General features: G+C 42.7%; 1 protein-coding gene across 9 annotated transcripts in view; it reads left to right on the top strand.

Moving 5' to 3' along the window:
• The window catches only part of agap1 (ArfGAP with GTPase domain, ankyrin repeat and PH domain 1), a 187,092-nt gene extending 166,811 nt beyond the window's left edge, over window positions 1-20,281 (top strand). For all 9 annotated transcript variants that reach the window (XM_076880498.1, XM_076880500.1, XM_076880499.1 and 6 more), the window contains 2 exons: window positions 15,030-15,285; window positions 15,376-20,281. In XM_076880498.1, the coding sequence (XP_076736613.1) occupies window positions 15,030-15,285; window positions 15,376-15,585 (466 nt within the window). In that variant the 3' untranslated portion in view covers window positions 15,586-20,281. The remainder of the gene's footprint in view (window positions 1-15,029; window positions 15,286-15,375) is intronic.
• Window positions 20,282-21,279: the final 998 nt, after the last annotated feature.

Below are 21,279 nucleotides of genomic sequence, written 5' to 3'. Positions count from 1 at the left end.
CCCCTCCACCGTTACTTCTCTCACGCCAACTGCTGACCTTTGGTAGTCTGTCGCAGAGGGTCAGCGTCTTCCCCTGTTTATGTACACACACACACACACATCTGAGTATGCTCAAAGCCTGTGTTCATTGTTTCACTGAGATCTTCTGCTGAGATGGAGATGATAAACCAAACGCTGTCCAGTGCTTCCAGTCAGTTACCTGCAGCCATACTACCAGCAGTATATGCGCCTCTGAATCATGAATCATGGTGATATCAAGGATTCAAACAGGTTTATTATTACTATCAATTCACTGCTCGTTAACAGATTTTAAAAAAGAGTTTACGTCCTGCTGAAAGCCGTCACATCAGTTTTCAGTGTGAACAACAGGGGGAGGCAGAGGTATGTAGATGCTGGGGAGCCACACCTTAATTAGACAGTAGAAAAATGAGCATGAATGAGGTCGGCAAAAGGATGAACTCGCAGGGCCATGCATCGCGGTGCCGCCACGCACTTAACATCGGGGCCCGCATGACAAATGCGTGGCCAGTAATAATTCAGCAGCAGGTCTGTCGGCGCTGGGAGCCAGGAGAGGGGAAAGAAAAAGGGCCCTTTATGGGAACAGATTAGTCTTGTTCCCCCCTAAGAAAAGGCCAGCGCTAACAGATTTAAAATTAGACCGGGGGCTTTTAATCTGGACCGGGGTGCAGGTGCAGCGGGCGGCCCGACAAGGCAGCAGGATTGGGCTCAGGGGACCAGATGGGGCGACCAGGAGGAATGGGGCAGCCACATCACAACATAATTGCCCCCCAGGGTCAGAGCCAGTGGTGGGGAGGAGGGGACAGCCCTGCTTCATATCCCATAAAACCCAAACTGATATCCTCCACTCACACACACACCTCCCCCTCTCTACTGTGTGATCATAACACAGATTGGACTGGTGTGATTTGAGATGGACACATGCAGATCAGATGGTGATACAGGACGATTTGAAGTTATTAATTACAGCCAGTCACTGATGGAGGTCCTTAGCCTCCCTCGGGTGTCAGAGGTGTTTGCGGCCACCTCATTTTAATTCATGTTGGCGGTTCATGCATAAAAACACAAAAGATTATCACATATTTCTATTATTCATCAGCTCTTTTTAAGGAATAGGGGCAGTTTGAAATTTTTGTTAATTTGTTGTATGTTAGCCTCATTTTGCTACAGAAACTGCTGACTGACTGACTGAGTGCTGTTGAGCTTAGGGGCTCCAAACAGGGCCGAGTACAGCCTGCTCTGTTAGTGGACTTTTGGCCAAAGTATATGAGACTTCAGTTGAAATGTAGCATCGATTTTCTGAACCAAACTCAATCCAAACCCTAAACATTTGCCCATAGTTCAAATTTTCTATCATATTTAATTCGTTTACTGCAGTTTTTTGTTACTGTGTTCAGGTATGAATACCTGGAGGGAGGTAGTTTACTTGTCTGCCCTTCGTAAGTAATAGTATGAACTGATGGGCTGTACGAAGTACTTTGAACCCTAAATCAAAACTACTTTAGTCTAAGAGCTGTGAATTAGCAGAATAGGTCCAGACACCAAAGGCAGTGGAGTAAATGTGTTTAAAGAATCAGGCATCACACCTCCAACCCTGCATTTAGTGAACACCCAGCTTTGCCACCTGAACTACAGCCACCCTATTTAACATGCATGTGGGCAGAAGTGTCAGGCCTGAAATAGATGTCACCGTGTCTCCCATGAGGCCGGACTCACTCTGTATCCGTATGCATGCGTGGGATTATCTGCATACATGTGTGCTCGTGTATCCATTTGTGCAGATCGAGCCGGGCTCTGTTTCATCTGCAGCGGATAACTAGCTGATCCCGCCTACCATCATCTCTCTGTTATTATCTGCAGCCCCTGCAGATCCGAGGCGGCCCCATGGCCTGCATTTTAAACAGCGCACACACACCCGCGCGCGCACACACACACACACTCGCAGAGAGGAAGCCTCCTGACAGGCAGGGCCAGTGCAAACGTTGAAAAATAATTGGCCCCTACATTCTAATTCATCTGTAAAAGGGAGGCCTTGATTAAATTAGTCCTAATAGACATTATTTTGTACATGACTGCCCCGCCGCTGTTCGTAACCGCGTCCCCCGACTCGCCTAACAAGCCCTCCAATTTACTATTGACATTAAGCCTGCTGACACGAGCCAATCACCGGACCATTCATCGTTTGTCATCGCGGCGAGGTTATGCTAATGCGGGCTAAAAGCACAAACTAAATGCACATTCTTTATGCCTGAGTCATCAGATTAACCTCGCTGTCCTCTGCCCTCCCTCCCCTGCCTTATTTTAATAATGAAGAAATAAATAACGCTCTCCACATGCGTGACTCGGTCCGTCCTCTCAGCTCGCCGGATTCTCTGGGCTCCTGCTCGCCGTAAGCCAGCGAGGGCTGGCTCCTGGAGCAGAAATGAATCTGTGCGCCGTCGGTACGAGTCCCCCTTCCTCCCCGCTCCCCCTCCTCCCTTTGGCTAATTGGCTCAGTCGGCAAATTGCTCATACAATAAAGAAAAGGGAGAAAGGGGGTGGAAAAACTCGAGGACAGAGTTCTCCTCGCGTCGGCCGGTAATGTGTTTGGATTGAATGGGTTCACTGCGAGCTGCGGCCGGCTGGTAAACATTTCAAACACTGAGCCATGACGATACACTTAAGAAAAATTGTCCTCTTTTATTTGTGATTTGTGCTAATTCACACATTGTGTTCACATCTTTTAGAAGGAAGTGATTTGTTTGTGGTTTTCACTCATGCATTTAGTGAACGCGTTTTATGCCTCAGAAATGAAAGCAAAGCACAGAAAAGAGGACTTTGTTCGGGTGAGGAAAAGGGTTGGATGTTTGTCCAAGAAGTTAAATTCTCAGGGTATTTTTAAAGAGTTTGGATTTCATAAATATCTATTAAAATACAACAGACTTGTTCAATAATAGAATGGTTGGACTTGTTTCCATCAGTATTCCCACCAACAGAACATTGAAAAGACAAATGACCAACCGTATTCCTTAGATATTAAAATCTGAAGAATATAAATTGGACACAGTTACTGTGACATCACCCACTGCAGTGGTCCCCAACCATTTTTGCGCCACGGACCGGTTTAATGTCAGACAATATTTATATGGACCGGCCTTTAAGGTGTCTCGGATAAATACAACAAAATAAAACGATACCACAGTTTTTGTCTTGGTCGTATTTTGTAAATATAAGAATAAACGCGAATTCACTGTGTAATTGTGTATTATAAAAAAGTGTATTAGCAGCGTCCTCCTGAAATGCACCAAAAACATTGAGAGTAACATCCTCCTCTCTGCCCCTTAATGCTCGCTGGTACACAGCAAAATCTCCAGTGTTAAATTAACACTGGAGAGTGTCTATATGGGTCCACACCTCTGGGTGTTAAATACAACACTGTTGAGTGTTAAATTAACACTTTTGACAGTGTTATATGTTTAAAAGTAACCTAGTCAGTTTTGAAGATTAACAATGGCTAACACTGAGCAGTGCTGATTTTCTAACACTGGAAAATAACTCAAAATGTTAGAAATATTCCAGTGTTAGAAAATCAGCACTGCTCAGTGTTAGCCATTGTTAATCTTCAAAACTGACTAGGTTACTTTTAAACATATAACACTGTCAAAAGTGTTAATTTAACACTCAACAGTGTTGTATTTAACATTCAGAGGTGTGGACCCATATAGACACTCTCCAGTGTTAATTTAACACTGGAGATTTTGCTGTGTAGCTATGGTAACGCCTAAATATTTATTTCAAAATAAAAGACCCAGGGAAACAGAGTTAACGATAAAAACCCTGAACACCATCAATTTCATCCCGAGCCTAAAATCTCGCGGCTGGGTACCAAACCGGTCCAGACTTTAGAGGGAAAACCAGCACACCGCAGACCACGGCCTCTCTGTGTGAGGATCTAAACGTATTCTACGCTAGATTCGACGCAGCGAACACCATGAGACCGGACAGTGTGCGCACCGCGGATGACGTCAGTGCGCACACTGTGTCTGAGGAGGATGTGCGGAAGTGCTTCAGGAAGGTGAACGCGCGCAAAGCTACTGGTCCGGACGGGATTCCCAGCCGCGTCCTCAAGTCATGCGCGGCTCAGCTGGCTGGAGTGTTCACGCACATCTTCAACCTTTCCCTCTCTCTGTCTGTAGTCCCAGCCTGCTTCAAAATGGCCACCATCGTCCCTGTACCCAAATCCTCCACCATCTCCTCATTGAACGACTGGCGACCTGTAGCCCTGACCCCCATCGTAAGCAAATGCTTCGAGAAGCTGGTCAGGGACTTCATCTGCTCTGCACTACCCGACTCACTGGACCCTCTACAGTTTGCATACCGCCACAACAGGTCCACTGATGATGCCACAGCCCTGACACTACATACTGCCCTGTCACACCTGGAGAAGAGAGACACGTATGTGAGAATGCTGTTTGTAGATTACAGCTCAGCATTCAATACCATCGTTCCCTCGAAGCTGGACAGGAAACTGCAGGATCTAGGACTGAGCAGCTCCCTCTGCAGCTGGATCCTTAGCTTCCTGTCTGACAGACGCCAGGTGGTCAGACTGGGCAGCATCACCTCATCCCCCATCACACTGAACACTGGTGCTCCACAGGGGTGTGTACTGAGCCCTCTCCTGTACTCACTCTACACCTACGACTGCACAGCCACTAACAGCTCCAACATCATTGTGAAGTTTGCGGACGACACTACAGTGGTGGGTCTTATCACCAACGGTGATGAGACGGCTTACAGGGAGGAGGTCAGCGCCCTGACCCACTGGTGTCAAGACAACCATCTCACCCTCAACGTCGCAAAGACAAAGGAGTTGATAGTGGACTTCCGGAGGTGCAGAGAAGTACACACCCCCATCACCATCAACGGCGCTGCTGTGGAGAGAGTGAGCAGCTTCCGGTTCCTTGGAGTACATCTGGCTGAGGATCTTACGTGGTCAGTACACACAAACAAAACAGTGAAGAAGGCGCAGCAGCGCCTCTTCTTTCTCAGGAGACTGAAAAGATTCGGCATGAGCCCCCGCATCCTCAGGACCTTCTATCACTGTGCCATTGAGAGCATCCTCACTGGATGCATCACCACCTGGTATGGCAACAGCACCGCCTACAACTGCAAAGCTCTCCAGCGAGTAGTGCAGTGCTCTGAACGGATAATTGGAGGTGAGCTTCCCTCCCTCCAAGACATCTACAGGAAGCGCTGCCTGAGGAAAGCGGGGAGGATCATCAAGGACTCCAGTCACCCCAGCCATAAACTGTTCAGACTACTTCCATCAGGAAGGAGGTTCTGCAGCATCCGGTCCCGTACCAGCAGACTGAGAGACAGCTTTTTCCATCAGGCCATCAGACTGCTGAACACGTCATAGACACCTCAGCTTCACTACTGGAACTTCAACATTATGCACTCCACACTTTATATAAATGCCACTTGTTTTGCACATATTCAACTCTGTATATTTTATATATTTTATTATTATTATTTTTATTTTTTTTATTTTTTACTATTTAATTTGTAAAATGTGTATACACACACACACACACGTAGGAAAATATTTAGTATACACATCCAGAAATGCATACACTATTATATATTGTACATATATTTATTAGTTTCAGGTTGGCCATTCTTGTATTTTGCTCGTTTGTGTTGTTGTGTTTGCACATCTCTGTTGCTTGTGGGGCTCGCACACAAGAATTTCACTCGCATGTGCTGTGCCAGTGTGCCTGCACATGTGATGTGACAATAAAAAGTGATTTGATTTGATTTGGCCCAGGGGTTGGGGACCGCTGACCTACTGGTTTAAAGAGTCCTGTTTTAAAGCCTTCATCACACCGGATGGACTCACTTTTGGAGCCTGCCTCTAGTGGCCATTAGAGAAACTACATGTTTTGATAGTAACTTATCAATTACGTGTTTTACGAAGCTGTAGCATCAGTTTTGATTATCTGTAAACTTAATATATTTTTTCATTTGCCAATCAGAGTAACAGGACACTTAAAACAAAGGTATTTAAAGCACAAGTTGGTGTTACTTTATGAAAGAAGTTAAAATTAAGCTTTGCCTGACACATACAAACAGACCCATATCAGATGATTTCAGATACATCACCGGCCTCAGAAATGTTGCATCAGCTGAGCTGTTGCACCGTTTAAATGTCTATTAATGTTTAATATATGTATTTTTAGATCAGGCTATTGTTTTTATCTTGTACATAATGGTAATATTTGCAGTAAAACCCCTGTTTTAATCATTAGCTGCCTTTTTTTTTCCCCCCCTCCGCTGCCTCCTGTGCTACAATAAAATCTCACCTTGATGTGTTTTAAATCGAGCTACTGATTAATCTGGCTCTTGGCTTTGTCCTGTCCAAACCCTGTTACTGCGTTAACCCCCCCCCCCCCCCCCCCCCCGCCCTTTTGTGGTCAGACAGGTCCACTCATCTGCATCCAGCTAATCTAGTAGCAAACGTTAATGGCTTTCCCGGCCACGAGGCCCAAGCCTTCAGGGTCACCACTGTCTTTGCTGAGGCCACTTCCTCTTTTGGACCGGTGACAGGAGGCCCTGAAATTCCCACAGAGGAAGCCTTTTTCAGTTTGATGTAGACAGTAAGTCAGGTTATTCCCAACAGGAGCAGTCAACATTGAATAGAGCATCCAACCCTGTTAGGGCAAAGTCAGTAATAAAAAGTGACCCTATTCTTAGTGGGGGGTTTATTTTTGGGGGAGGGGTTTAGTTTGTTTTTGTGGTATCCTGATAGCTGAGACTTGGGAGAACTATTTTAAAAGCCAATAGCAGTATGTATACCTGTTAATATGACAGTGTGCAGGCTTGTTACATCTTGATCAAAGAACCACTTATCCAAATATTATTTATTTATGAAAGAATCAAGAGGTTTAATCTTTGTTTGCAGACTTTTGATTCAGATAAAACATGTAGGCTCTTTAATTGTCAAAAATACTGAATATAAATGTATGGACAAATTCAAGGCATCTTCACATGTGATTCATGGCCATATCATCGTGATCTCGTCAGATCTTAGATGTCTCTAAACCAAATGGGCCAGACTTCAGTGCCAAAAAGGTGCTGTTATAACCCAGATATCGATTTTTTTTTTCTGGAAATTGCATTTTAAAAATTGTGAGAAGTCTGATATTTGAGGACAAGACAATTACCCTTTCACAGCTTTGAATATGCTATTAAAGGGTAAGGAGTGTCTTCTCCTTGGATTAAAGGTATCTTTGCGAAACTTTCCCAATAGGACGAGTGTTTTCTTGAGAATAATGAAATGAAGGTCATGTCAAAGTTTCGTACATGGTTCGGAAACGAGTTAACATTCCTGATTTGTTCAACAGCTACAAATTAAGCAGAACTTTATTCTTGTTGAGTCCTCCTGTTTCTGATTTATAATCTACCTCCAAGATGGTGTTGGACCGATTTGTTTCCATTGTCCAGTTGTGGTCATGACAAGCTAACGTTGATGCATTCCTGGACTACTATCATTGCAATATGCAGTGGATATTTCTTTTACACTAGAGAAGATGCCCCTGATATTTTTACCTTCCTGCTGTCTCTCTCTCCTTGGGTCTCTTCCTTTATATCTGTGGTTGCTTCTCCTTTTCCACCTCTTTTTATGAAAACTCCCCCTTTCCTCCCCCCTTCAGTATCTGTGCAGCATCACTGGAGCATTGCGTTTCACCCCAGAGATCAGCTTCCCATCGGTTTGCTCCATTTCTCCTCCACCTCTTCTCCCACTCTTTCTCTCCTCATTTGCATCATCTCTGTCTCTCCTGTCCGAATTAACCCCTCCATATCTGTCTAATACAGTCTCATGGCTGACTTCAGCCCAACTCACCCCTCCCTCCCCACACAGAGACCTTTCTCACCCCACCACCCTCCCTTTAATTATCTGTGCCTATCCAACGGCAGCTAACGACCAGCTAGAAAGGCTAATTGATTTCAGCCTCTTCTCTTCTTCTTTCGTCTCATCTTCTCTTTTCTGCTGTAAGATAAAACAAAGCACGCATGTTTTCTGCATGGATTTAAAGCAGAATTAGTGGCTCATTTTGCTCCTCACCTTGTTAGAAGCCCCTCCATTTGACGGTGATTTATCTTAAATGCACATTAGGTCAGGCAGCTAGCTGATGCTCTTATCCACGCTCTCTATCTATCTATTAATCTATTAATTAGAGGGCTAATTAGGCTAGAAGAGAAGCCACTGACACCATGTCACTCTTAACCCCCGAATCCTACCGCTCATTACCCCACACACACACACACACACACACACACTCTGTAATTAATGACGGGCTTTAACAGCAGTGTGGTGGCTCATACATCTCAGCTTCTCTCTGCAGGCTGAGCTGAGCTGGAGAATACTCTTTTTATCTGCATTTAACTTTTCTTTATTTTTACTTCATGCATGAAAAACTCAGACAGGACATTACCAAATCTGTTAGATATATGTTTAACCCCCTACTGGGTTGGACTCTTTGTGCTTTACAGCAATGTAGAGATTCACAAAGATGCTGGAAACACAGGTTTTGGTCCACATTGACATGATAGCGTAACACAGCTGCTGCTGATCGGCTGCACATCCATGATGAGAATCCTCCGATCCACCACATCCTAAATGGTTAGCTAGTGTTTTTCCAATCTGTTTTTAAATTTTAACCTCAATCTTTTTGTTTAGCTGACAAAGGTGGCACCCAGGTGTGGTCTTCTACTTCTGTACTCCACCCACTTCAGGGTGTGACATGCTCTGCTTTCAGAGATGCGCTCGGTGGTTATTTGAGTTACTCAAAGTTTGAGTTATTCTCAGACTTCTCTCAGAGAAACGCTGCTCACTGGGTATTTTCTCGTTTTCAGATCATTCTCTGTGAGCCCTAGAAGTGGTTGTGTGATAAAATCCTGGTAGTTCAGCAGTTTATTAAATGTTTGGACCAACAACCAGGTGGAACCAGGAGTGTTCAAGGTGGAAATAATATCTTTTTCTCATTCTGATGCCCTGTTTGAACATCATGTCCCCTCGACCATATCTACCTGAATACATTGAGTTGCTCCTGTGTGATTGTCTGATTTAGATATTTGCTTTAAAAGCAACTGATGAACAGGTGTATTGAACCAAGTGGCTGGTGAGTGAGTCCTGAAACACTGAGTGGCATATTTTAGTCATCTGGCATCCAGACAGTGTATTTGCAGAGGGGAGGCCTCAGTGAAGCCAGAACAATAGAACAGTGAAAGAAAAGATAGCAAACAGCGACAGTTTAGCCCTCACTGTGTTTGTGGTGATTTTCTTGCTGGTAGAATTTGAGACAGATTAGAAAGGAGTATTGACTTTGAGTATCAAAGTTTTTTGTTGTTTTTTTTTTTTAAGTTGAAATGGCCACATTTCTGGTTTTGTGAGGTTCTAAATAAAATTAGTCATCAGATTAATTTTCCACTTGTTATACCTGACAAATATAAATATAAAAAAGGATAAGATACATTTTATTTATCCTAAAACTTGAGAAATTATTGTTGAGTTACTAAGTAGAAGTCTTTGCTCTTGCTTCCATCAAACTGTATTCAAAGTGTTCATTTCTGCTGTTGAGGATCCATCGGGCTCTTTCTGGTGTCAGGTCTCTTCAGGTTTTGTTTGGTGGTAATTATGGTAATTAGCCTGGTGTGATTATCGGGGTGTGTGTGCTGGTATTCAGCTCTCTGTCAATGCTGTGTTGTGGGGTCGTGGGCAGATGACCCTCTTAAACACACACACACAGAGCGGTGGGGGAGCAGCTGGTGGGACGTCCAACGGTGGTCGGTCACTCGGCCGGGCCTCTGGCTTTAGCCGGGCAGGAAACTCGGTGTGTATGTAAACACAGCGGAACAAAGTGGCCGCTCAGGGGTAACATTGACACACACACTGGATACACGCACACACACAATGAGAGGTCTCCAGAGCTCAAACAACAGACAGGAAATCGGAGAAGCACAGTGGCCCCAGTGTGGCGCCCTGAGTGACCCCCAAACAAAATCACACTATGCCCCACTGTCTCCAACAGAGACCGAGACCCAACACCACAACACAGCCGCTGATGGAGCTGTCAATCAACAGGTCCACTCAGCTAATGTTTCAACAGGGTGCAGCAGCTACACTAAGACACAAAGCCTCTTGAAAAGTTTATTATCATCCGTATAACTTCAGATTTTCAGTTTCCATCAAGAAAGTTGACTCTGCTGTTTTATTCTTCTGTTTTTCACTGCTAGCATCAAGACAATCCAAAACACTAACTTAAAGGGTTTTATTTAAATAATGTAATTGTGATTGTCATGTTTAGCCAAAGGGATTCTTTCATTTTTATCCTCTATCAGAACAAACCGGAGTATGACCAATATCTAACTATGTTTAACGTCAGCAGAACATTGGATTTATAAAGTTTGTTTGGATTTTGGAATTAAAACTGACGCCAAATACTCAGGAAGATAACATTACACACTTCCTGCTTGATTTTGATTTGGAGAAGGTGGTATGAACAAAAAGACAGCAGGAGGTGACAGAGTTGAAGGTGCTAACATTGTCATTGTTAGTAACCAGGATGGACAGGGTTAGAAACGAGTACATCGGAGGGACAGCTCAGGTTAGAGAGGTGAGGCTGAATTGGTTTGTACATGTGCAGAGGAGGGAGGGTGGATAATTGAAACTGGCAGGCCAGAGGAAAACAGGAAGACCTCAGAGAAGATTCATGGATGTTGTTAAAGTGGGTGAGATGGAGGCAGATGATCCGCTGTAGTGAAGCCAAAAGTCAAAGGAGTTAATGTTACCAAGTCACAATGAATTTTTTTAACTCGAGGGTCAAGACATCATACCTCACTGGTCACATTTCAATAGTAGTAGTAGGAAAAAAAGGTTTATTTTACTCCACAGTACTACCTAAAGTACAACTCAGTGCCTGTTTTTCTGCACTTTAAAACTGTGCTGACAGACAGAGCCTCTTCTATTCTGTGTTGTGCGCTATTATTTAGCAAGTCACAAATGCACAACAACTCCAGTTTACACTCGCTGGATTGCAAATCAGGTCTGGTGTGACTTCTGCAACTTTCCAATTTGGAAATTCAACTTGATGGAGCGTTCTCACTGAAAATTCCAGCTTTTAAACTTGTATCTGGTGTTTGTAGCTTTGTACTGAAAATCTTAGTTGTGAGAAGATTTGAAAACCTCGTGAAAAAAACCTGCAGATTCTATTAGAACAGGACATCTGAGGTGAATAAAGTCTGGGATAAATTTAGATGCTACGGCTTTTATTAAGAACAAATTAGCAGACCAAACCACAGACCAGTGATGCCATGCCCAAAGCCATAATAAAAATTAAAGTAGCATTACAGCAATGAAACGGTGAAAACATGAACCACACAAAGGGACAGCCCACATGAGATCCTGTGAAAACAGCATAAACTGAAGGTCAGAGTCGTGTTCCTACTAATCGTCCGACATGAGCTCATTCAGGAGGAGCTCGAGTTTGTGTGAACGGAGCAGTGAGGACAGTAGAAACAGTAGATGCATGAAGGCTTGTTTCCTCTGGCTGGTGCAGTTTTTATCATTTAATTTAACTGACTGACACACACAAACACACATTATAACCCCTCTGGGCTCTGCTTGACATACTTGCAGTGTGTGTGTGTGTGTGTGTGTGTTTTCCTGTCACAAGCGATCTCACCGGGACTCATGTTTAATTATCTACCCAGCATGCCTTGGTGCAGGGGCACAGCTCTTTGTCTAATGGGATGTGAAAAGAGACACACACACACACAGATTAACACACAAAATATGAGCACGTACATTCAGACACATGTTAACACATAGTGTCACACACGCACACACACACACACGCTCTGTGTGGTTAATTAGTGCAATTAGCCTCTCCACTGTCCAGAGCTGTGTGTTTTCAAGACTCGTTAGCTTGTGATGAAGGAGAGTCACTGTTTACTGCGACACACACACACACCAAACACGCAGCCAAACAAACAACTACACATATGCTAAACAATAACCAAAACAAAACGACTCGTACAAAAAATAAGAAGTCAATAAACTCACACGCTAAAAACTCTCCAACCAAAACACAAACGAACAGGAAGAATAAAATGCAAAATCAAATGTGCAGTAAACAAACCACAGAACAGAAGCTCAACAAATAACCAAACTCATATAAACATACTGTGAACAAACTACTAAACACTCCATAAACAAATACCCGCACACACTGTCAATAACCCAGCAAACAAAACCTCAATAACCACTCAAACATACAGTAAACAAATTCCAAATACATAAATAAATAAACCACCAAACAAATTGAAGAACCAAAAGAATGCTAAACAAAAAACAAAAAAAACAAATAGGGAAAGATACAATTCAATTCTTATTTATATAGTGCTAAAATCACACCAGCAGTTGCTTCAAGGTGTTTCATACTGTAAAGTAAGGAGCCTACAACAATGCAGAGAAAACCCCAACAATCAGATGACCTTATTAGCAAAAATATGGTGACAGTGGGAAGAATATCTCCCTTTTGACAGAAAGAAAATCAACAGCAGTACCAAAATAAACATCGATTCTAAAAGTTCAAGCTTCTACCGAGCAACCAACTATATTCAGAACCAAAACAAACACAGTAAACACATCCAGATCTGTGTGCCTGAGGTGACCACATTCTGTCTTTGATATCAGGCACCTAATTTGGCACCACTGACAAGAGTGGGCTTTCTACCCCAACACCTCACTGGGTTGTCAAACCTGTTTTGGTTCTCAGGGGGTGCTAAGACAGAACTGAAGCTCTGTTGGTGAAAAAACAGGTACAGGTTATCTAAAAAAGCAGTGATGCTGGTATTTCAAGGCAGGACAGTGATATATATAATGTGTTTGAATGTAAATGACATGTCATTTCAGGACATGTTAAGGACACCATTGGGTCAAAATACTGGTGAAGACCTTCTTTAAATATGATGGCAATAATACAAAATCTGCCATGCTTCTTCTTGAAGCCAGTCAGAAAAGAACAGTTTGTCTCTTTGAGCACCTAGGGTTGAGCCCTCTTCTTCTCTGACTTACATCGGCTCTCTGCAGCCCCTTAGCAACTCCGGTGGCGGGGGAAGGCATGCGTTTCCTGGGTCCAGTGGCCTCACATTTCCTCCCTGTCCTCTGGAGGACAGAAGGCCAGAGCCCTGCTGAGCACACACACCAACAAACATAGGCAGACGCACACACCCAGCGACACCTCCAGGCTTTGTCCGGGGGCTGTCGGCCGTAGTCTGGAGCCCAGCCTCCCTACTCTCTCTCTGGGCTGGGGCAGGAAGGGAAAGCCCCCGGGACATTCCGTGATGCTAGCCGTCGCCACCACACCCCTGCACACACACTCACACTGGTATCCAGGAAGAGAGTTAATGAGATTCTGCAGGTTCCCACACTGACTGAAAACTTCTTTTTTAAACTTTTAACACTCACTGTTCCCACAGTTTGTCTCCCATCAAGCCTCCCAGCATCCCCACTTTACTCCACACACTACGCCAAATTTCATAATCACACAGATTCTTCTATCGGGAGACGATGGGTTGAGTCAGAGTTTAACAGGTGACTTAAGTGTAGAAAGTGCCGTAATCACAGTTAAGATCCAAGAACTGTTGTGTGTCCAAGGGTAAAGAATGGAAAAGCAAAAAAAAAACAGCTTTATTTGCATGATTGTGTGCAGAAATGGTGATTTGTAAGAGATCAACAAGAGGTCTGCAGTAATTTTACATTGACTCAAGTAGAAGGGGCACTGAAATTGTGATTCTATTTTCTAATCTGTGATGTTTTGAAGTGAAAGACCTAAAGCAGCAAGAGTTCCTGCTCAAAAAGCAGGTACATAGAGGCCAAAGTGACAGATGAGTTGGGTTAAATCAGCGTAAAGTATTCCTTTAAATACTCTGTCATTTTAACTTGGTTGGTTGCTTGAGGGTTGAACCTTGAACTTATTAGAGTGCCTTTGAACGTGTAAGCATTGGATGACTGTCCATGTATAAAGAGATTTGTTTGAGGCCCATAGCATGTAGCTGACAGCTGATCACTCGTAGACACTCTGGTTGCATATTTTGTGCCCCATCATCTATCAATAAAGCAACATCCTTCACTCATGCTGGCATTCACATCAGTCCTTTACCTTGCTGACTAAAGACTTCTCAGTTACAAGTTGGTAGTCGATGAGCGTGCAAACCCAAACCGAACCACAGAAGGTCGAGGCTTCACTATGTTACTATGGTTGTGGTTCAGTTCACTGTTGATATTGAAAACTACCTAAACAAACGATAATCTAAAGGAATCCAATCGAATCTAAAGAACAGTCAAGCCAAATTTAGATGAACGATTATTTGGGTGCCAGTAAAAAATGAGTGAGGCAGTAAGAAGAGTTTTTAACCTCTACTCTTTCTCCATTTCCTGCAACCTCCCATCTCACCCCTGAAGGATGTGTTGTTACTGGGTGAGAATAGAGTAGAGGGGCAAGGGAGGAGGGGGGACAGCTCAATATCTCTCCCCTAGGGCTGTTCGGCCCCCACACACTCCCTCCTCTCTGTCCTCTCTCTGGACTAATCCCAGCAGGCTGAATGAGCTGCTGTTTACACGGAGGGATTAGAGCAGAGATTAGAGCGATCAGAGTTGTGGATTAGACAGATCAGCAGTTAATGATACTCGATCGGCGAACAATGCGTCCACGTCCTTTGGCCTTTCACCACGTCTGTCCCTCTGCCTCTCGCTGTGTCTTATTTTACACTCAAAGGAAGAGTTTAAGGGCATTTAAGGGCAAAAAACGCTTGTTTAGTTGTTGTATTAAAGCTAAATTTACGTCCAAATCAAAAGCAAAAAAGTCTGTTTACAGCTTCATGTTTCGGGCAGCAATATGACACTTCATGCTACAGCCATTAGATAGCTGTCAGTTCTTAAAGGTGTCTGTTTCTCTTTTCTCCATCAGGGAGGAGCGTGAGCGCTGGATCCGGGCAAAGTACGAGCAGCGTCTCTTTCTGGCGTCGCTGCCCTGCACTGATCTCCCACTGGGCCAGCAGCTGCTGAGGGCAACCGCCGAGGAGGATCTACGTGCAGTCGTGCTCCTGCTTGCTCACGGGTCCCGACAGCAGGTCAACGAGACCTGCGGAGAAGGAGATGGACGCAGCGCGCTGCACCTGGCCAGCCACAAGGGCAACGTGGTCATCACGCAGCTCCTTATCTGGGTAAGAAAAAACAGTGCTGGTATTCCAGTAATTCTGGGCTTTAGAGGCAGGAGATGATTGATGACTATCCCTCTCTGATTCTTTCTGCAGTACGGTGTGGACTTGATGGCAAGGGACGCCCATGGCAACAGTGCAATGGCATATGCTCGCCAGGCCAGCTGTCAGGAGTGTGTGGACACGCTGGCTCAGTATGGCTGCCCAGATGAACGCAACCCCCTAATGGCCACACCCAACCTTTCACGCCGCAACACCAATCGTAACAACAGCTGCAGCAGCGCCGGCAGTGCCGCGCTCATATGACCAGACAGTTTCCTGTGATGACTCTGAGAAAAATAAACAAACTTCGATTTGGGAGTATCCTGAACGTTTTATTTTGGGAACCACTACTTTAGCTTTGCCCACTTCACCTGACAACCACCAGTAAACTGATCACAGGTCAGTGGTGACGCTGCGGCCAGGCGTCTGTTTGGGAGAAGAAGTCTAAAGCATGTTGGGAAACATAGCCCACGATCATCAAAGCATTTTGGGAAATGGTCACACGACTTGTGCAGGTCAATGAGTTATATTGTACCTCGTCACACAGCCTCAGATTTCACACTACAAAGGCCAGTTCCCGCTCAGACTCAACAACAAACTGAACTCAAAGCATATCATCTTCTGTCCACAACCTGAAACTGTGAGATCAAATCAATGAGAAGGAAACTCAAGTCTTCGTATCTTCTTTGAGGCAGCCACCCATCAACATCATCTTCACTGCAAATCTCTCGAGGATTCTTTACGACCTCTTCACCTTCTTTCAGCTGTCATTTTTTTAAATTTTCTGCAAACCAACCGGCTTTACACATTTTTGTTCTTTTTTTTTAATGTGAAAAAAATCTTGATGTTAAAAAAAAATATCAGCTTAGAGGTAAAACATAAGTGTGATAGATCGCATGTCCTAGACACTTTTTCTACTTTAATTTAAGGCATTTTTCTCGACTGTGTATATTGTATCTCGATGTGCATTGCTGGACCAATGGTAAAAAAATGCTAACAGGGGAAGGGTTTTTGTTTTTCCTTTTTTTTAAGCTATCGGGTGTATAAAGTCATTAAGTGTACAGAAGCTCTTGCCAGGCTCAGGGACTGGGGACTGTCGATCGTCAGCGCTCATTGTCTTTTTTCCCAGCGAGTTCTTTAGATGAAACAACCTGTTTTCACTTCACTTACTTCTGACTACATTCAGCACTCAAGTTGCTCAAAATTGCTGGCTTCACTTAATTGGTTGGATGCCTAAGGCATCGAACCAAGAGATCGATTGGTGGCCCTCTGGCAGCCACTGGTCACTGGTTGGCAACTGGTCGCTAGAGGTTGCTGGCAGTCACTAGGTGGTTGCAAAGAGGTGTACAGTACTGTACTGAAAACCTTCTTGCAATTGCTTGGAAGACGCTCCTTGTCTGCAAACACTGACCAATTACTTGCCCAAGCGATAGTAAAACTGCAAAGGGTGCGACAAAAGCTGGAAATGGGGACCATTCGGCTTCAACGTAAAAGTTGCACTTTTTGAAACATGTTCGTTGCATTATTCATTAATCACCATAAGAGCAAAGTGGTCGATCGAGCGGTTGAACATTTTTCTGTATGTTGCCGATAGTTTGTGGCATAAGTTGGTTTATAAATTTGGTTTGCCATCCACATCCTGGCTCAGCTGGGAATTAACCTGCTGATGAGCATCTATATGTAGGATTTCAAACCTTTTCTTATGCTGAAGGTTTTATCGTCTGAACTGAGTGAACTGTAAGCATCTTAAACCCAAACCTGGTTTACATCCTGATGAAAAAGCATTTAATCTGAACTCTATCCCTGAAGTTAATTTTATTAATGGAAAAAAATGGAAAAGATACAGAAGCAGCTGTCGGAGCAAAAAAGGGAAATTATTGTCTTCAGGTGTTTTTGTTTTGGTTTTTTTGGGGGGGGGGGGGGGGTTAATGTTTGCTATCTATCCAGACACAATGATGGGGAGACGGTTGGTGGCCCCTGCCATCACCGCCACTTTTTTATCTATCCCGTCCAATCAGGCAGTCTCCCTGATCTGCTCAGCGAATCACTAAGAAGGGCTTCTTTTTCTTCTTCTCTGGTCTGAAAACGTCTTTGTTGTAAATAATCCTCCTCTCTTTCTCTGCCGCTTTCTCTCTTTCATTCGAAGCATCATGTAAATTAGAGAACACAGTAAGTACTTAGAGTATGTGAGGTTGCAGAGTGGAAGTGGTTTATTCTAATGTGTTATGGTATGGTTTTGGCTCTGTGCTGAACCATGAAGAAACCAGGAAGAAAAACTTTTGCAGGTGTCTAAACCTGTGGTTCCCAACATGAGAATCTTTACAGACTAAAGGGTCAACGGACGGTTTACAGCAAAGGAAATCAGAAAATACAGATCCAAGTTGCTTTTTTAATGAGAAAGAACAAACCCAAAGGGAAGCTTATAAAACGTCTACATCTTCTCAAATTTAGGTCTACCCTGACTTTAACAAATGTGGTAAAAATTAAGTTAAGACGCAGTATAAAAGTGTTGAGTTTACTTTTGGGGGCATTTGGGGCCACAATAGCACTAGATGTGGTTGAGTTTGAGTCAGGCTCAAATCTGATTATTTAATGAGCACATGGACAAAGTCAAGCTGGACAGTGGACAGCATACATTAAGACTACCCTGAATGTTTATGGATGTGTTTACATTTGTCCAATTGGTCTGCATGGCCATTAACTGTTAGACAAGATGAAGTTTACTTCATACTAGCCCTTATATTTTAAAATCACCATGAGCTAGAAATGTTGGGAACCACTGGCACAAAGGTCCATTTGGATTAAATGATAGGGTTGCAGGTTGATTTCAGGCGTTTTAAAAACACCTTTCTTAATCCTGGTGATATAGATTTTTCCGTTGGTTGTTGAAATGTGTAGAATGAAGGCCTTCAGGTGAAGATAGTTGGGGAACTAGTTTCCCAAACTCAACATTTATGTGATGATTCAGACAGTATGCTGCTCCTCAGCTCAGATCTTCAACTTTCTCCTGTTTCGCCCTCTAATGTAAATGTTGCTGCAGCGGTTGAGTAGCAGCTCTCAACCCGACTGTGTATCCAAGCAATATTCATAAAAACCTTCACGCTCACATCCTAACTTTGTATGCTAACATCGCTTTAATATTCACATGAAAACACAAAAACACACTGTAGAAATGGAAGAAGGATCAAAAAGCAAGAAACAAATGTTTTTCTATCAACATGAACACATTTGTCCTCCTTTTGCCTTTTTTGTTTTTGCACGCCTGCCTTGATGTTCCTAATTTTTGTTGTTGCTATATGTGTCACGCTCCATTTTCCTTACCAGTCATCTTCAAGACGCCGTTCTATTTCCTGTAAATGACAAACCAAGACTATTATTTTTATTGGATGATTTTAGTTTGTTTTCATATCTGACCCATCCCACAGCTGTCCAGAAACAGGACAAGGAAAAAAGACGTCCATTTATTTATGACAGAAATGCACTAATTTACTGCTTTATTTCATCTATCTTAAACACAACTCTTCTACCATCTTCCTTTATGTTCTGTCAGTAACTGACATTGGCTTTTTCTAAGCGGTGGCGGCTTCAGGTTGTTTTCTTTAGAATAAAATTGTATTTATTTTATTTTAAAATCGTGTGAGCAGAAAAATTTGAATTGTAATTAATAATAATGCTAACTGTAGATAGTAGTAAACAAACTAACGAGAGCATTGCGCTAGAGTTTCCGTTTACAAGCGCTTGTTAATGCAACTAGAGATCAGTTAGCTGGTGATAGCTAATAGAGAGGAGGTGAACATTAGTTGTCACTTTGCTGCAGATTTATGCTCATTCAGGTTTGAGACTCAAAGCTAAAATCGAAAAATTGCTGAGTCATCTGTCACCTAAGCTAACACCTAGCAGTGAGCAAGCCAGCATTGTTTTAGGTTAACAGTGCATTTCCCCTTTTAAATATTAATCAAATAAATAGTGAAATAGGAATAGAGAATCGAAACATCGAGGCTCATAAGCTGTAGATATGTTAACTGAACTAAGCTAAGTGAGGGGAAGAGGGGCATAAGCTAAACTTCCCACCATAAAAATGCAAACTGTGACAAACATTGTTTTAAAAAAGATTTTCCCAGCTTCCAAGTAAACAATCTAAGTCAGTCATCTGCTTTCCATTAGAAGTTTAGCAGAACATGAAAACAATATGTGGATAATAGAAACATGGTGTGAAGAGCAGCTAGCTAAACTCTGCTAGCAGAGCATATGGGGTGCTGTATCTCCTTGAGTATGAAGACTTGACTCTTCACAGATGTTTCTGTTGTTCCGTTCACATTTTCTTAGTCTCATAATTGAGGAGAAAACATAGAAAATATCTGTTTTTGTGTATATTTTGAAGCTAAAACATGCTGTGAAGCTCCAGCTAGCGGTCAGTTAGCTCAGTGGCCAGTAGCATGGCGCAATATGTTTCCTAGCCTAGGATCTTTCGGCTGAAGCCGCCTGCGTGTAGATAAATTATGTCATGGTAACTGCGTTAATATGTCTGCACTGCTCTCGCCACCGCCAACACTTGTACATAGACATCAACAGAACGAAGAAATAATATGGTCAATGTCTAGTTGTGTTACCTCATGTAGCCTCCTTAACCCCACCCAACTGGGCTGTCCACTACATTATTTATAAATGCACCCCTCGAGGAAGACTCGGCCCCCTTAAACCTACATTTTTGTATAATTTTCTCCATCCACTTTTTATTATTGTTGTTCTGATTTATCATCCAGACACATTATTGTTCTTATTGTCACTGTTAATCTAATAATTATTATTATTGTTGTTGATGTTGTTGTTATTATTGTTATTGAATTTTTGTTTGATGTACAGTACCGTTGTATGAAAATTCTACCTAATACAGAGTCTTCTACTGTAATGTGTCTCTTTTCAATAAAGACAAGAATAATGCTTCTTATTATAACTTGAAGTGTGTGTGTGGTCAGTGTTTTTGAAGTGGATTTCTTCAATATTTAGGCATGTATTTCATATTTTCTTTCATTTCCTGGTCACACCTGTGGGAATTTTACTTTGGTTTATATTAGTTTTCTCTATTTGTGGTGTAGGAGGTGGCGAACGAGTATTACCATAATGTAAAAGTATACATAAAACCACATAAACCACTCTGATGTGGTACTTTACAAAGTTCATTAGTTCTGGTTAGCCCACAAATCATTAAAATGATGAAACAAGTCAAAGTTTAAGAATGGTTGAGATTTTGCCCCACAACCATCTCTGAGGTTTGCAGAGAATGGGCCAAAAGAGTGAGGGTTAGGGTTAGTCTAGTAAGTGGCAGTTCTTTGGGAGAAAATATCTTTTCCCAGGTCAGAGGAGAATGGCCAGACTTCTTTGAAGGCAACAGCAACTAAAATCATCACTCATTGCAACCACAGTATGTAGACAAGCATCACTGACCACACAACATGTAGAAGCAGCAGAAGACCAAAGCAGCTCACAATTCACACATGCTCACCAAAACTTGACAATAGAAGATAAAAATAAATGTTACCTGGTCTGATGAGCCTCAGTTTCTGCTGTGACATTTAGATGGAAGGGTCAGAATGCGGTGTTAGATTTACACCAAAATGAGGTTTTACTTCTCACCACTAAAGCAGAAATTTTTCAGTTGTTGGATATGTATCTACTAGATTTTTAGCATCTTTCGTCCATTGTTATGGTATCTTCATCAGCAGGTGACACTCAAGAAAAGTCTCTTTTTGTTTATCTTTTACTCAAAATTATTATTATTATTCTATAAGAAACCTGACAATTTTTGAATTATTTAAATTTAAAATTAGGGATTTTTTTAACTGGAGTTTGAGAGACTCAATCATGTTAAAAGTTTTAGCTTCGAAAAGCTAAAGTTAACATTTTCCAGAGTGTTAAAGATTCAGAAATCAATATATTTGTTGTTTTGTCATTATTAGA

Source organism: Maylandia zebra, linkage group LG23 (assembly GCF_041146795.1).
Source record: "Maylandia zebra isolate NMK-2024a linkage group LG23, Mzebra_GT3a, whole genome shotgun sequence".
Taxonomy (NCBI): domain Eukaryota; kingdom Metazoa; phylum Chordata; class Actinopteri; order Cichliformes; family Cichlidae; genus Maylandia; species Maylandia zebra.
This window is presented reverse-complemented; position numbering and strand designations above follow the sequence as displayed.